This window comes from Haemaphysalis longicornis, unplaced genomic scaffold, assembly GCF_048455015.1.
Source record: "Haemaphysalis longicornis isolate Haplotype H1 unplaced genomic scaffold, Haemaphysalis longicornis Haplotype H1 scaffold_10, whole genome shotgun sequence".
Taxonomy (NCBI): Eukaryota; Metazoa; Arthropoda; class Arachnida; order Ixodida; family Ixodidae; genus Haemaphysalis; species Haemaphysalis longicornis.
Genome location: NW_027526204.1, coordinates 98441402 through 98456488, shown reverse-complemented (window position 1 = coordinate 98456488; position 15087 = coordinate 98441402). Strand labels below are relative to the sequence as shown.

The 15087-nt window shown below is 47.1% G+C and overlaps 1 protein-coding gene across 1 annotated transcript in view; it reads left to right on the top strand.

Moving 5' to 3' along the window:
• Ddx1 (ATP-dependent RNA helicase Ddx1) overlaps window positions 1-11607 on the top strand; it is a 46933-nt gene extending 35326 nt beyond the window's left edge. Inside the window, exons 23-29 of the mRNA XM_077690127.1 lie at window positions 1804-1895; window positions 3183-3255; window positions 5703-5775; window positions 5990-6032; window positions 7478-7576; window positions 8594-8714; window positions 11344-11607. Coding sequence (XP_077546253.1) covers window positions 1804-1895; window positions 3183-3255; window positions 5703-5775; window positions 5990-6032; window positions 7478-7576; window positions 8594-8714; window positions 11344-11471 — 629 coding nt within the window. The 3' untranslated portion in view covers window positions 11472-11607. The remainder of the gene's footprint in view (window positions 1-1803; window positions 1896-3182; window positions 3256-5702; window positions 5776-5989; window positions 6033-7477; window positions 7577-8593; window positions 8715-11343) is intronic.
• The last annotated feature ends 3480 nt before the right edge of the window (window positions 11608-15087 follow it).

Sequence of the window (15087 nt, the reverse complement as noted above, 5' to 3'; positions counted from 1 at the left end):
CCCAAATATCTGGCAACTATAGTGCAAAGCCGCTGCCATTCAAAGTCATTTTGGCAGTAAAGTTTGAGTGCCTCTTCATAGCTCTGGCGTATCGTCATGCGAGTGCACTTCTTATGTGACACAGAGAGTTTACAGTGCACTACAGAGTTGTCTCTAACAGTGAGTTCAGCGTCAACTAGTCACCTTTGAGAACTGTGCGCTCAAACTTCTTACAAATGCATTGGTGATTTCAGAAACACCTCTGTAGTTTTCCTCAAATCTCTCCTGGGTGAAACAGGGTAAGGTTGGAAGTTCGAAAGCCGTGTTATAGACGATTGGTTGGTTTTTTGGTTGGTTGGTTGGTCGGTCGGTCGGTCGGTCGGTCGGTCGGTCGGTCGGTCGGGTCGGGTCGGGTCGGGTCGGGTCGGGTCGGGTCGGGCCGGGTCGGGTTTAAACGCGCTGACGCAACACAGGCGATCACGGCCAGGAATCGAACTTGCGTCCTCGTGCTCAGCAGCACAATGCCTTAGCCACTGACCCACCGCAGCGGGTTGGGTTATAGACAAGTGTGTTGCCCTCTGCACATTCAGTTGTGCAGAAAGCTCGTCTAGGGAGGCAAGTCTTCACGAGAGAGCCACCGGCGTTTGCATGAGTGGCGGGACGCAGGTGGAAGAGGAAGCGGAACAGTCCTTTTGCGAAGCATTGTGTTCAAAGGGGCTCTGATTCTTTGTTCATCACTGTAAAGGCTGCTGTCAACTCGTTGCAAAAGATGCCACGTGCACTGTAAGAAGCTTCTAGCATCTAGTGGCATGTGCCAAAGACCAACAAAGGAGGAGCCTTTCCCCCGACATATCACTAGATCAAAAATGAAAACAAGATTCTTTGGGCGGTGGCACAGTTGTTTTGTTCATGGGGCCCTTAGCAGTGAAGTAAATGGGAAAAAAAAAATATTAAAGCAGTCCCACTCAACGTGGAAGCTGTCGAGTGCGCAGCAGTGATTTGTCAAAAGGGCTGTGGCGCCCTCTCTTGACTACTTTCAGTATCAGCCTGGCATTGATACCGAAAGTAGACAAGAGAGGGCGCCGCAACCCCTGAAAATGCCTATAAAGAGACACGGGATTGAGTTTTCATCAATCTGGGGTAATTGATGCGTTAATTCGCTATGTTTTCTTCAGTTTACGTTATTGGGTACGTATTTGCGGCCTAGCGACAGCAGCCTCCGTGGCGACGGTGCGGCACAAGGATCACCCCCAACGCTTTGCGTATGAGTGACGCGTGCCTGCATGGCGCAGTGGGTGTGACGTCGATGGAAACAAAAGCACTCAAAAAACAGGGTCGAAGGAAGATGCAGACAGCACGGCGTCCCTGTTTTTTGAGCGCTTTTGTTTCCACCAAGATAATGCATGACCCAGTTTCGGTCATGGCCAGGGGAAGCGGAAGCCAGGGGAAGTGGTGCATGACGCCCTGTTACTCTAACTTGGCTACATACCGTGACCCCGGACAGGCCACAATGTAAAGCCCGGCCCCTGAGGTGCTTCGCACTTAGAAGGAGCAGTGCAACTGAGTTCTAACCTTTTTCTTTTGGTGCGCCTTTCGAGCCGTGCATTGCTGTCACCTGGGATGTAGCGCACTAGGCCCTAAATTTAAAGCTCATATTTGGCATCTCCCGCTGCACGACACTTTTGGTTTCTCAACCGGAACCATTTTGTGCATACTGTGGGGCATGTTTGCATGCCGCAAGTTTTGGGCGCAGTCAACTAGCTGTCAGTGATGTGGTTGACCTGTGCGCACCTACAGCCATGGCATGCGTTCTCTCATTTTCAGAGTCCCGCGGCAAGGGCAACCCGTTCTCGTGCGTCTGCCTTCACGGCGACAGGAAACCGCAGGAGCGAAAGGGAAACCTTGAGCTCTTCAAGGTGGGAGACTCGTGCCTTGCGCGTTTTTGCCTACTTTTCCATCCCTTAATAAGTTCGTTTTTGTTTCTATAGATGCCCGCAACTTCGGGAATACTTTTTTTTTTTTTTGCATGGTAATTAAAGTTAGGTGGTGTGCATAAAAGTTAATGTCTGCACCTGGCAAAAAGAAATTTGCTATTGACAGTTAGACACCTTTTCAAGTTTTGTTCCTCTACCTCTCATTCTTTTTTCCAAATACTTCTTCGCTACTCCATCCCGCCAGATATGCTTCGGTTATCTCGTGCGACTTTTGAACTTTTGTAGCACCACCTACGCAATATGGACCTAAGTTTCTGCCAGCACGCATTTTCAAACAGTAAAAAAAAAAAAACATTGTGAGCTGAAAATGGGCCTATGATTTTGAATTTTGTTCTGGCTACAGTGACTGGGAAGAATAAATTAACAGAATTTTTGTGAATACAGGGGCAGGAAATTTTTGAAGGAATATATGCCTGATAGTTAAGGTACTAACTATATATGCCTGACAGTTAAGGGACTAACTAAGCAACGGTGCGCTTGAATTTTGTTCTGGCTACAGTAACTGGGACGAATAAATGAGCAGAATTATTGTGAATACAGTGGCAGGAAAATTTTGAAGAAATATATGCCCGATAGTTAAGGGACTAACTAAGCAACAGTGTGCTTTATTATTTGAAAGTTATACTGTAAGTTCACTGCAATCTGATTCCTTTTTCTGACTTTGTTGCAGTTAACCCTATTTGCGTGCCAGGTGTAATTATATTTTCACATAAACGAGATGATTCGTTTCAGTTACATGCCTCTTTTAAGTGTGTGCCGCAGTAGCATTTTGCAGACCCTGAAGCAATCATGCCATGAGCACAGCATCGCTTTACTGTCTACTACTTTCACAATCCGGCAGTGCTGGACTGATTACACTGCATATTGAGTGTGGCCGCTCAGCAGTGTGTGGGCTGTATGCTTCTTTGGAACGCCTGTTACCCTATTGTGCAGTCAACAAGTTGCACCCTTGCATAGTTCGTGGCCCCCTATAAACTAATAAAACCGCCCTTTGAATAAATGCACAAATAAATCAGCTTTGGTGTCACATGGAGTTTACCCGTGTTGCCTAAAATTTCTTCCATTGCACTGTCAGAGTGTGTGGACGTAAGTGAGCGGGTAGAGGCAGACATTCGTGGGTGCGATGGCTGTGACTGGCGGGTGTTCCAGTGTGGTTGAGCCTGTTGGGTCTCGTTGATTAATCTGCTCCCGGTGACCTTATTACTGCAGAAAGGTGGTGTCAAGTTCCTCATCTGCACTGACGTGGCGGCCCGGGGAATTGACATCACGGGTGTGCCCTTTGGTGAGCAACCTTTCACCTCTCACCAGCACCAGGGTTGATGTAGACCACGTTGGGACACATTCTGGGGTGTAAAAAGCCTGTGTCCTCTGCTCCTGTTCTCAGTCGAAGCGTAGTGCGGCGGAACGTTGATTTTGCAAACCCCAGTTCGTCTTACAAATTTCCCAATTTAGCGAGTAAATTTGGGTTCCCCCACAATCAAGTGTAAGCTGAACGCTTTTTCAATTTTACGAAGTTCAACGAAGAATTTCGCTTTGGACTTGGTGCCTTTGTTAAAGGGCTGGTGAAGAGCTTTTCAAAAAAATTTTGTTGGGGGCATTACTTTATGGTTTTCTTGACGCTGAATTCGAAAAACGTGTTTATTTTATGTGTAAATACACCCAAACCATCTTTTTTCGTCAAAATAAACGACGCCTGCCCGGCGGCGCGGTCAGAGCGCTGGCTGCCTTTCAGGATTGGCCGGCTGCAGATGACGTCATATTCGGAAATGCCGGCGCTTCCGTGACTGCTCGGCCTGAAGATCTCATCGATCTCATTCTGTTCCCGTTCAGATACGGGCCCGAAGGACCTCTGGTGAATGGAGGGTTCACACAATCTTTCCTTAGAATATGAGAGCCTGAGGGAAGTATAAGCGCAACAAGTTCGCTCGCGGCGAGCTTGAGAAAGAGGTTCTCCCCCGACGACTCATGGCCGACTTATGCTTCTCGGGTGCAGGGAAGTTGTGCAGATATTGGTTCGCCGCTTTTACCACCAGCGCTAGTCACAACTCCTGGCACATTTTTTTGACACACCATCATCCCTTTCTTCGCATGTGCGACTTTGTTTTTGCATTCAGGCAGGCGGTACAACAAGCTGTGTGCAGCGGCCTGCGATGCGTACAAGCAGCAGCTAGCGAGCGGCCGGTCGCTGCGTCGCACGGAGGTGCTGGTGCCGGGTCGCTGCGCGGCCGGTCAGCGGAACGTGTCAGTGCTGCACAAACGCAGTTTTAAAATAGGAGAACCGAACTGTTGTGGTCACCCGAAAGGTAGCGGAACCAAAACGCAACACACTTGTCGCCGACGAACTTTAGAAAAACACCTTCCCGAACAGCTCCAGCCAGCTTCGGTTGCACGGATCGCCTCGGAGGTTGGGAACTTTATGCTTAGCACCGAGACCGATATTGGGTCACTGCTACCTCTACAATCGCGAATGGCTATCCTTAAAACAGTTTTTCACCGCACTATCATCCCATTTCTCGCGTGCGAACCTTATTTTCACGTTGATAGTCATTCTAGCCATCGGTGCTATGTTCATTCTTGCGCGCAGGTAACGCCATCCATCGGCCTCTCGCCGCATCTCGTGCTCGGGCAGGTTGCTGCCGACGACGCGCTGCGCGACCGGTCGGCGCTCCGCATCGCGATACAAATTCGATCACCTCTTTCAAAATCACCTTGGATGACAATCCCTAGCACAATTTTTCACCACACTATTCATCCACTCTCTCGCACGTCCACTTGCTTTTGGCGACGGCCTTGATTCTGGCCGGCAGCGAAGAGCGGTCGCTGCCGCGGCATGCGTGCACGGTGCGTGCGAGCCGTTTCGTGCGCCGTACGGGAATGCACGACCGGCGAGTGTGCGGAGCGCTTCCGCGTGCAGAAAACGCTTCATGCTTTCACCTGGCTTGATTTCTTCTTAAAATCTAGCTACTCAGCTCAGTTTCCGTCACAGCGAACAACGTCGATCGGCAAAACGAGCAAGAAGTTCGCGAAGCCCTGAGCGCTGCGGTCCCACGAATTTTTTAATCCCCTTATAATAATGGGTTAGGAACTAGGGGTACCTGCATATTTGTTCGAGCCCGTCTCTTCGCGTATGAAGCACAGAGTACCCGACGACACGGCCGGCCCTGCGACTACTCGTGAAGGCAATGTAGTAGCCACGGGCGCTCGGGTAGGAAATCTCTGGTATCTAGGAGTCGCTTTAGGGAAGCACACAGCAGCATTACGGTTGAAAATCGACGCGGTAGCAAATCTACACAATTGAGATTAATAAAGGGCACATTGCACGTCTGCTTAATTCGGAACTTCGCTGAGAAAACTGGGACACAGCGAAGCGGCGGCGCACGCCGCTGGCCGTCTTCCGAATATGACGCTACTTCCGGTCGGTGCCTCTCGGTTTCTCGCTCTTCCGGCGGCACAGCCGCGAGCGGTGGGCGGGGCGTCGGGTCAACTTTATCGACAAATATCTCAGTCCCCAAGCGAGATATGAAGAAAATTTTTTTACAGTCATAAACTATCCAACATACTAATTGTAAAAAACAAACATTTACCCACTTTCAAAACCACTTCACCAGCCCTTTAAATCAAAGCTCAACTGTATCAACCAATTAGTGTGTCCCTTATGTGGTGTTGCTAGTTTGACGAATGGGCAATATGGACTGGGCTGACCCTGACCTTTGCCCCCTGCCCTTTCAGTGATCAACGTGACCCTGCCCGACGAGAAGTCGAACTACGTGCACCGCATTGGCAGGGTGGGCCGAGCGGAAAGGTGAGTCAGAGTCACAGCCCTTCCCCTGACAACTGCGTGCGGGGAGGGGGGACCACATCTGCCTCGGATTTTGGCCAGTGTGGATTTCATGCTGAGGTCTTCCACTTTGTAGGGAATCCTCAATGAGTGTAAACCAGCCACACTGTGTTTGGGGTGCTGATGTGTTCTTGTTTGCACGTCCGCGTACTTATTTTGTGCCTTTCTCTCTTGTCAGGATGGGCCTGGCCATATCCCTGGTCGCTGCTATCCCTGAAAAGGTGAGCATTCGCTTCTATCAGAGGAGGACTGGGCGCTTGCAGAGTTGCGACGCCAGCTGCGGAGGGAATTAAGTGAGCTCACTGTACGGAGGCCATAATGTTAATACTTGTAACCTAAAGTGCTATGTGTGGGGCACTCTAGATTAATCACGGAGCAGGTGTAGGTAAAACAGACGTTGCAGAAAACAGCACTTTTCTATTTATGGCTTTAAATCTGCACTAACTTGATACTGGTAGCTAAGAACTGGTTGACTAGTCGTTGATAATGCTGTAGAATTGGAATGGTACGGTGGCGATGACTTGCCTGCTTAACATTCTTGCCAGACAGCTGCTCTTTGACAGTACTAATAGAAATCAATGGCCATCAACTGAATGGTGGTGGCCACACTGCTACTTTCAGCAGTGATCGACTTTGATGCTCCTCATACTCGACACAGTTCATGAAACATGCCGACCTTCGAAATTTTTGCACTGACAACCTTGTTCAAAAGAGGCAATGAAATGCTGAATGAGGCTTGACTGGAGAAAGCATATGGAAAAAAAGGAGAGGGGGGGGGGGGGGAGCCTAGGATTTAAAATTGCAACCTAGATTTGACCCAACGGCGTCTGAAGCAGACGTCACGCTGTTTATAAAATCAAATTGTATGGCATTCTCGTAAATGGTGCCACAGAACGCAAAGAAAGATGTTGGTTGTTGAGTTTTTCATTTTAGTGCCTGTTGGAACTGACTTAACATTTTCGTTGTGCCATCTGCCCTGTGTGTTGTGTGCGAAACCAACTTTTCGAAGACCCTTAGAGAAGTGGCCGTGTGACACTGGCATTTCTCCCTCGGATTCAGTAGTCATCAAAAATGTACGCGGCCGTCCGTCTCACTAACCACGGCAGCGGCCGTTTGGCCGGAGTGTAACAGGCAAAGGGTTTAGTGAATGTGAGTGGAGATAGCGTCCATTTGATTGATTGCCGGTCTTCCGGTCTTTCCGTTTCACAGTGTGCGTGTTTGTGCTTAGGAGGTCACGATGGTGCTGTGTACATTTTAGGTTTTTTGCCGACTTGGTGTGAGCATGTTAATTTGGGAAGGATATGTCGGTTTATCGTGACACTGCAAGCGTAGGTTGGGTTGGTGGAAGGACCAGTAATTTTATGGGGGAAAATATGGGGGGAGGGGGTGATTTTACCCCTTTCTACCCCGAAATGTGGCTTGCAAGTTAAATTGTAGTTTTTGTAAGACTCCCACACAAGCAGTAGAGAACAGTGGTTGAAATATTGTGTAAGGCTATCTAAAATGCGCAAATTGCTTGACGTAATAATGGTCACGTAAACTGTGCCCAGTATAGCTTTGTGCAATCGGGGAAATGTTAGGAACAGGTAATACCTTGCCACGTTGGGCAACACGCGGCTGTGCTCTCAAAGTCTGTCTGGTCGTCGCATGCCGGTGTGTCTTGCAGGTGTGGTACCACTCGAACTGTTCGAGCAAGGGGCGCAACTGCTTCAACACGAACCTGACTGACCGCGGCGGCTGCTGCATCTGGTACAACGAGCCACAGGTGAGGCCGCAAGGCACACCGCGGCGTTACTACGGAACTCGCGGACAATCTCTGGACGCCGTTGGTTCTTCGGGTGTCGAGCTGTCAGCTGAGCGGGGTGGGAAGTGGGCGGTGGAATTTATTAAAGCGAACGCTTTCTTTGTGGGTCTGATGGCGTCCTGTCAATAAACTAATACATTTCTCCATAGACCGGTTGGTCATTTGAAAAGCTCCGATAAGATCCCTGGACACCAACATGTACGTGAAACCAGGGGTGTCAAAACGGTCACACAATTCTAAATACATGCATCGATTGTGAGAAAACATTAAAATGGCATACCTTTATCTCATAAACTGCGTATCGGTATTCATTTACATTGCTCGTAGGGGCATTTACTTAGTCTGGGAGAAATTGTCAAATGGGTTTGCTGTTCATTTGCGATTTGGGTCTCGAAGGTTTGACGATCGATTGGACGGACTTTCAGCGAAGGTTGTACGCACGTTTAGCAACGGTTTTGACGCACTTTTGAAGCAGTTTTGACGTGAGAACACTTTCACGCTTGTCTCAACTTTCCTCAGGAAGGGGTGGTAAGGTTTTTCATTCGTAGTAGAGAGGAAGTCATCAACCAGCCTCTTCTGCGACTGTTGTTGAGCTGTGGACTGTTGCAAAGGAGGATGTGAGGCTGTGTGTGTGGACAGGGTCAAGTTATGAACGTAGTCAGGCACCACAAATGTTGCCCTGCAAATTGTGTTGCACGAGAAAAAAAAAAAAAAAAACTTGGTGGGAAATTATTTCTGAAGCGATTGCTTTGAAAAAGTTCAAGTTCAAGCAAGATTGGGTTTCTCGGCAATGAACTGGTGGCTAAGTTTTTTACTAACAGCTTCGGGAAAATGTTCTCGGAAACAAAGTTAATGTTTTTTACCGGTCAATTTGAGTCGACCAATAGCTTCAGCCAGTAATATCGTCTAGTGACGATAAAGTTTTCACTACTGTGGTGTTTTCATCTCCAAATCTGTTTTTCCTCCCCCCCTGTGTAGTACCTGTCGGACATCGAGGACCACCTGAACGTCACCATCCAGCAAGTGGAGCCAGACCTGAAGATACCCGCCGACGAGTTTGACGGCAAAGTGGTCTACGGGCAGAAGCGCCGGCAAATGGGTGAGAGGCTCGGGCCAATGGCTTATGTTGACGTTAGAGCTAAAAAAAAAAGGAGAAAGAGCCCATTGGGTTGCAGCCAAACCCGTTTGTGCCACTCAAATTTTTGCTCACATTGAGGGGTCCGAACGGTCATTTGAAGCACTGCATAAAGGTGTAGGAGCATTGTGCGTACTTGTATTATCACCTTCATTGATTATTTATGAGGTTTAGCGCCCGGAGCCACGCCTGGGCTGTAAGGTGCGCCCTAGTGGAGGGCTCTGCTGGGTTAATTCTGACGACCCGGGAATCTTTAAATGTGCACCAAAATCTACACGCACGGCGGGGGGTTTAAACTTTTCGCCTCCATCAGAAAAGAAGCCATTGAGGCCAGGAATCGAACCTACGTCCTTGGGATCAGCAGCACGACGCAGTAGCCACTGAGCCACCGCGGCAGGTGGTTTATCGCCTTGAATGTTTGAATGAATGCAAGCACTGCTGCTTTTGAAGAAGCAAGCTCAAGGATGTGACCTCAGCAGTAGTACAGCTTGCAGACAACCATAGTGGTCGGAGCTGTTTGACAGTGGGCTGGTACTGGGGCGAAAGCATTAGTGAGTGGAAGGCCGGGAGAAAGTGATGGCAGCAGTCCGTTGATACGGGCCACGTAACGTTGCTTTCTGAGTTTCCCACTTTGTGATGAGCTGCGTTTTTAATCGTGGATGCTGCCGTTATTTCCAAGTTTTCCGTCCTCTCCTCATCCCACCAAAGCTGTGCCAGCGGCAGCGATCATCTGAGGCCCAGTGCTTGTTTATAAAGACTGCGGTTAAATGCCGTGTGTCCTTTTAATGATGGACTGGTGGGGAGCTTTTGTGTGTTATGGTTTACCAACGCACAGATGGCTGCAAACATGCTGCTGCTGTTGCTAAGCGGCTGTGCGCACTCAGGGTTGCGAAGTTTAGAGGTGGGCAGTCCTCTACAAAGGAAAAACAGTGAAAGACTTGAAAAGCCATGCATGCGAATCCTTTTATACTTTCTGCAAAATAGCTTTTCAAGTGGAAGTGCCGCTGCTCATGCTCAGGTATGCTGCTGGACACGGTGTCAGAGAAGGAGCTCTTAATGGCAGTTCCAAAAGGTTTAATGTCATCGCCGGGCTTGCATCCGTCGAGATGTGACGGTAACTGACATACGAAAACAAATATAACCGTAGAGAATGGAGTTGTGATGGCTCGCGGTATTACTTCTTTGTGGTATGGCTGGCTTTGTCATAAGCTGCTGTTTGTCATTTGACATCGATGCAGCAGTTTGAATGATTTCACATTAGCTCGCGCACCTACCGTATAATGCGGAATATAGGTCGAGGCGGAATATAGGTCGACCCCCTTACCTTGTAGCCGAAAAATGCAAAAAAAAAAATAATTAGGTACCAACCATTGTTTTATTGAGACTATAACTTGTTTCGTCTCAGATTACTCATTTAAAACTGTCTGGAGTATCGTCGGATGACTGCTTCTGGCTCGCTGTCGCCCACACAGCAGGTCGTCCTCGGTGCAGTTCAGGGAATTGCTTATGCAGCACTTCTTAAACACTCGCAAGACCATGTCATCGTGAAGCGAGCGCAAACCATGGGACACTCGTGTGCAGACCGGAGCGACAGCAGTCTGTGCAGGCGGTCAGCAAACATCTTGGAGTATGCATTCATAGAGACATCGCACGACGCTAGCGGACAAAATTTGCCGCTTTGTACAGCAGCACAAGTGCACAGAGCAGCGCCCATGAAACGAGGCCTTACGAGCGTTGCATACCGAGAGCTGCCCCTTCAGCTAACGCCGCTAGCAACACTTCTTTTGGTGATACCGAACTGGCGCAAGGCGGACACGTCATTGGCCTTGGAAAACCCCAACTTTTCTTTTAAATGCTGCTGTAAACTGGCGCCAAGTGCCTAAACTCATTTTGAGCAAGAAGAAAATAGCACGCACACATTCGCCGACAGCGAAAGAAGCAACAAAACAAAGATGGCGTCGCGTCCGATTGATGGTGGTGGCGATGGTGCCTTTGGGGTTTGGATGGGCTCGATGGGCTGCCCGGTCGCCAGATGACAACTGCCAGTGACTGCAATATAGGTCGAGGGGTGACTTTCCGGCAAATTTTTCTGTAAAAAATCTCGACCTATATTCCGCATTATACAATAGCAATGACCTAACTGCCAGGGCTCTGATTAAGGTTACTGGAACCTTACTCAGGTTATGTATGTAATAGTGGCATTACTGCTAGTACACCTCAGCTTAGGGGTGGGTGCTGGGTTTATCATTTGATTGGCCGACATTGTCATTGAAGCTCAAGGTTGGTACAGAAACAGTTTTTGGGTCAGGCATGCCTCCAATGGTCTCACACGTATCAGTGCTCCGAGTTTGTTTCGGAATGCTTTTATATGACGCTCAGGATTGTGGTATCACTGTGTAGCCAGTTTTAAAATGATCGCCGTCCTCACGTGACTGTACACACCATTTTCCTTCAGAGTGGTGCACTGTCATGAACAGTTCGCGTGGCGTCATTTTGTATCTGACTGCCATTTGGCAGCACTGTTTTGTCCCAACAAACACCCACTAAGAGTCGCAAGTTAACGACACCTCACTTTTGTTTTGTTTTCTGCCAGGGAGCAACTATGCCACCCACGTGGCTCAAATGGGGCCCGCTGTACAAGAGCTCGCCCAGCTGGAGAAGAAGTCGCAGTCCATCTTCATCCAGCGCTACTATCTCAAGGACCAGTCTTTTCTCCGATAGAGAGGGCACGCATTTCTTCTGGGCTGGATCCAAATACTAGAAACAACTGCTTGGCTGCTGACTCCCAGAGCTACGAGAGCGTGTTTCATTCCCTTTCTGTGGTGTGTTGTCTAATAAATTAAGCTGGCATACCTTTGCGTTTTGTTTTCACAGCTGCATGATTTGGAAAAGTTTCTTTTTTTTTACATCAAAAGCTGTGGCGTGCGATGAAAGTGCCTTGTGGCAAAGCCGACATTGCACTGGAAATGTAACTTTGAAGCGAAGCTGGCGATACCTGCTGACTCAAATGGGGATTCAAATCTGAGTTGAAAGTCAAATTTTATTAGTTTAAAAAAGTAGTAGTTAGAAAGTCAATAGTATACGGGTGAGGGTCCCATAGTCAAATACCTCGGCGGGACCCTGGGTTCAGAGATACAGTTCGGCAGTAATACTTGTACAAATGAACATCATTACAAATTACGGGCCTGTAAATACAATTTTATGCCGCAAATCAAGCCAGAAACGCTCAACATGGCATCAAAGGAAACGGAACAAACAAGTCAAATGGTTATCAAATAACAAGTACAGTTATTGTAAAGATGATTCTTAAAAAACTGTTTGAGCAATGGAAAAGAACGACAGCATTTCATAGTTGAAGGTAACTGATTTTAGAAAGAAATTGCTGAGTATGCTGAAGTCTCTTTCCTGCAGTTGCTGTGAGCTGGGGCTAACAAATTTTTTTATTAGCAGTAAGTCTGGTCAAATTATTATTTTGCAATAGCTCAGACGCAATAAATGGGAATGCAAGGCAATTACGAAGCAACTCGTGGGATAAAATTGCAAGGTTAAACTGGAACAACATATTTATGGGAAAGACACTACGTTCGGAGTAATGTGTAGGCAACTGGACTGCGTAAAACTAGAAGTGACGGTGTGTATTGAATGATTTTGAAGATATTGAACTGATGATAAATGACAGGCATATGCATTGCCCATGAAACAATAGCGTAACTAATATGACTGAATGTAAGCAAAATACAATGTTAGCAGTGCTGCGTGTGAAAAGAAAGGATGAACTTTGGTCAATGCACGGATACCAAACGCAGTATTCTGCTTAAGATCCAACATGTCCTTATCTGTGTGTCCACTACTGGTGTGCATCTGTCCAACATAATCCCGTATAGTTGGAGAAGAGACTATAAAAATAACACACTGCAGCAAAACCAAATTTATAGTGTATGGTACTTTGAAACACAGCAATGTGTGCTAGAGTAAATGACACTAGTAACCTGCATGTCCATGTAGGTGGGTTCATAACCAGGTCGTGTGCATAGCAAGCCCACTGCAAGGACATGTGAAGGTCGCCAGCTCGGTAAGTCCCATTACAGAAAGAGGGCACTGTTGTGAACTTTTGACGACAGGTGTGGAAATGCAAATGTGGTGACGTCGCTGCAAACCGCACGAATGGAAGTGGTGATGTCGATTTCAATGACACCACTTATTGGAGCAGCAGAACTGGTGGGCTCTGTGAACGAAGACAGGCAGCAACATAAAAGACCCTCCTGAACATTGTAATAAAAAGCCTTCGGTGAACACTGTAACATTCGTCTGCCTTCCTTTTGCAGCTGGTGAATATTTTCTTGTAAAGTTCCATTTACCTGGCTGCTGTTGATGGATATGCTAACCATTGGACCTACTATAATTAAACCTTTAAAGTAAAAAAAAAAGCTAGCAAAAAAAAGCAGGCGCAGTTTGGTTTTAAAGCTGTTACAACATTGTCAAACTAAACAGAAAAAAAAAAACATTTCTGATGTAGCCAAGAAGGATCTTATAAGATGTCCTGCTTTTCGCTCTGGCGTGTCGTGGAATATACGTGTCGTCCAGTGTTGTTCCAACATTTTTGCCTTTTCATTTCACTAGGAAAACAACGCTTGGCTATCACCAGTTACAGGTCTCATGTGAAGCACTGCAAAAGAAATACAATGGGAGGATACTTTTCCGTAGCACCTTTTTTTACCTGTGCTGAAAGCCAGATCATTTAATTTCAAGAACGATGCATGTTTCGTTGTGGCTGAAATTCTTATTGGGCGTGGGTTTGGGCGTGGGTGTGTGTGCGCGCGCAAGTGCGTGAACACCGGTCTATAAAGCTTGCATGTCGGGCGGCAGAGCCAACTTTTTTTATTTGTTATTTCTCTGTTACTATTCGTAAATGTTGAATATTTGAAAACTTCGGAGAGAGAGAGAGATAAAAGTATATTCGTAAATCTTCAATATTTCAAGTTTTCGAATATTCAAGATTTACGAGTGAAAGAGCGATAAAAAAAAGTTGGCTCTGCCGCACGACATGCAACCTTCTAAACTTCACTGCACGGCATGTCCCTTTGGGTTGGCGTATCCGCAAGGCGCCAAAGCTATGCAAAAAAGCATAGCTTGCGCAGCACCGGTTTTCGCTGCTAAGCGCGGTGTATCAAACATCTATTTTCATCGCTCGTCTAGAATGATCACTCAGCGTACGTCGACCTCCACCTCCACGCCGACCTTTTGCGACCTCCACGTCGACCTTTTGCTAGTCGCGTCCAACCAGCGTGGACGGCCTTGATCGCATTGTCACTGTTGCGCTCTGCTTTTTTTGGGCTAAAAACGTGCAGCCAATATTGTACTAAAATCACCTCTTCGCCAGCTATCACCCATCACGTGCTCAAGAATAATGTTGGTGCACTTTGCAACAATATTTCTTAGTTTTGCTCATAAGTACATTTCTACGTGAAGTTTAAATGGGGCAGCGCTTAATTAATTCATTGGGAGGCACATATAATTGCTAATAAGAAAACTGGTCTAACTGTTACAGGCAGAATCGCGCAGGGCATTTGGGCTGCTTGTACACATTTTTTACTTAACATTCGTGTAGCTGCATGGTTTCGTATTGCATGTAGCAAAATTTCTGCCATGATTTAAGGACGTGCTTATGCAGAAGCTGCTGGGAACAGGTAAACACTTCTTGATAGAGTGAATAGCGGTTTTAAGAGGAAATGTGAGCCATGGGACCAACCATGCCATGGGGCCAGACTTTTTACTTTTTGGGTTGGAAAACCAAATGCAGCGCAGAGGCTAGTCCTAGAGCAGTCTTGTTCGTGTTGTTCTTTTACGTGAGAAGGGGGGGTGGGGGTGGGGGGGGGCTATATTATGCTCGTCCGTGCACAAGAATTAGATTTTTAAAAGTAATTTTCAGCCTTGCTCTCCTTCAGTGTTGCATTGCGCGGCCAGCCCACAGCATCAGTTCACTACTGAAATCTCCACTCGTCGTGGACACGAATGTTTCAAACGTTTCAGATCTGCCGCATGAGCTTTAACTAAGAAAGTGCCGCACAGACAGCTCGAGAACAGCCCTTTTTGCGTTTTGTTTGCGGCCGAATGCTGTTTTATGAAACTGAAACCGAAACCTTGCTTGTAACCTCGCACTTCATGTCACTTAAACAATTTATGTCTAGACGTACTGTTCATAAATACTTTTTTATAATGTGTAATATTTAAATTGTTGTAAGGTTAGATTTTGGGAAATTGCTGTTGCAAAATTTGTTTGTATATAGATATTTTTTATTTTGCCTGTTCTTGACACCAGACTGTGCATCCGCTCAAA